This window comes from Trichechus manatus, unplaced genomic scaffold (assembly GCF_000243295.1).
Source record: "Trichechus manatus latirostris isolate Lorelei unplaced genomic scaffold, TriManLat1.0 scaffold00236, whole genome shotgun sequence".
Taxonomy (NCBI): domain Eukaryota; kingdom Metazoa; phylum Chordata; class Mammalia; order Sirenia; family Trichechidae; genus Trichechus; species Trichechus manatus.
In genome coordinates, this window is record NW_004444172.1 from 1,047,036 (window position 1) to 1,048,945 (window position 1,910).

The window sequence follows — 1,910 nt, forward strand, 5'->3', positions numbered from 1 at the left end:
ATCATCATAGCACTGACATAGAAATTAAGTCACACTAGAAGAATTTACATATACATATGTAAAGAAAACTTCTTTCAGGTAACACACTGTCATCATAATTGGAAAGTTTGGATTTATATTAGTCATACTGGCTTTGTATACTAAAAGTCTATCACATGATACTACATAAAAGCTATTGACAATTTTGATGTCTCTATCCAGAAAAAGTTTCCTGGTAGACCTAGATGGACAAACACAATCTAACAGTGCTGAATGAATTCATGCTGACGGGAATCACAGATCGCCCAGAGCTACAGGCTCCGTTGTTTTGGCTCTTCCTCATCATCTACTTGATCTCAGTGGTGGGCAACTTGGGCATGATCATCCTCACCAAGATAGACTCCAAACTGCAAACACCCATGTACTTTTTTCTCAGACATCTGGCTGTCACTGATCTTGGTTATTCAACAGCCGTGGGACCCAAAATGTTGATAAATTTTGTTGTGAATGATAATAAAATATCCTATTATTTTTGTGCTACACAGCTAGTTTTCCTTATTATGTTCATAACTAGTGAAGTTTTTATCCTGTCAGCAATGTCCTATGACCGCTATGTGGCCATCTGTAGTCCTCTGCTCTACACAGTCATCATGTCACAAAGAGTGTGTTGGGTACTGGTGACAATCCCCTATCTCTACGGCACATTTGTTTCTCTTCTGGTCAGCATAAAGATTTTTAATTTATCCTTCTGCGGCTACAACGTCATCAGTCATTTCTACTGTGACTGTCTCTCTTTGTTATCTTTGCTCTGCTCAAACACACATGATATCGAATTGATCATTCTTATCTTTGCAGCTGTTGATTGTATTTCATCATTCCTAATAGTTGTTGTTTGTTATCTGCTTGTTCTAGCAGCCATTCTCAGGATGAACTCAGCTGAGGGCAGGCACAAGGCCTTTTCCACCTGTGGATCCCACCTGACGGTGGTGGTCGTGTTCTATGGGACTTTAATCTTCATGTACATGCAGCCCAAGTCCAGTCATTCCTTTGACACTGATGAAGTGGCTTCCATATTTTATACTGTGGTTATTCCCATGCTGAATCCCTTGATCTATAGTTTTAGGAATAATGACGTGAAACATGCATTACATAAGACTTTAGGACAATTATGCAATATATTTTCTCAAAGTTCACTATATCATATGATTCATATAAATTACATTATGGGATTTAAGCTTTTTTCTGTGTGCCTCCGGAGGGGGTAGCAAGCAGAAAAGCACAGATAGCTTCAATATATATTTCTATATTGCTTTCTACCATTCACTCTACTAAGAGCTGTTAATAGATTAATAAATAAAATAGTAAAAACTATGGCCTTCCTTGAGCATGGGAGATGCATTGTAAACATAAAAATTAAGAAATTTTATAATATACTAGAATGTGCTGGGGGTAATAGATTTTAAAAAAAAGAGTGAATAAGCTGATTGGGATAGGGAAACAGTAGTAGATACAGAAAGAATTACAAGTGTTGGGTATTTTCCTCATCTAGTAGGAAAAAATTTGTAGAAAATGTGTGTCTGTGCACATGCGCTTGTATGCACAAGGGCACGCAAACCTTCTGTTTTAGTGGTCATACAGGATGGCTAATTCTAATAGCAAGAAGGCTCAGTGCAGTTGGATGATTTGAAGTACTCAGTCATCTGAATTTTCTCATATGTCCACTTTCTAAACTTTGAAATCCCTCTCTTTCATCATTGGTGCTTTTATTTCATATTTGAGTCCTCAGAGTCTGTTTATTTTTTCATTATTATTATTATATTGTAAAAGTAATATAAACAGTAACAAATAAAGTTATTATAGTCAACAAGATCAACTTGGTATCTGGTTTTGCCTAAGTCAACCCATTTTGTCTGTATCAGTTGATACAGTAG

At 36.5% G+C, this 1,910-nt stretch overlaps 1 protein-coding gene across 1 annotated transcript; it reads left to right on the forward strand.

Annotated features, from left to right (window-relative positions):
* The first annotated feature begins 212 nt into the window (after positions 1–212).
* Positions 213–1,244, forward strand: LOC101348910 (olfactory receptor 8K3-like). The gene has a single exon (XM_004389222.2). It carries the CDS (start codon positions 225–227, stop codon positions 1,242–1,244), a length of 1,020 nt encoding a protein of 339 aa, XP_004389279.1. The 5' UTR covers positions 213–224.
* The last annotated feature ends 666 nt before the right edge of the window (positions 1,245–1,910 follow it).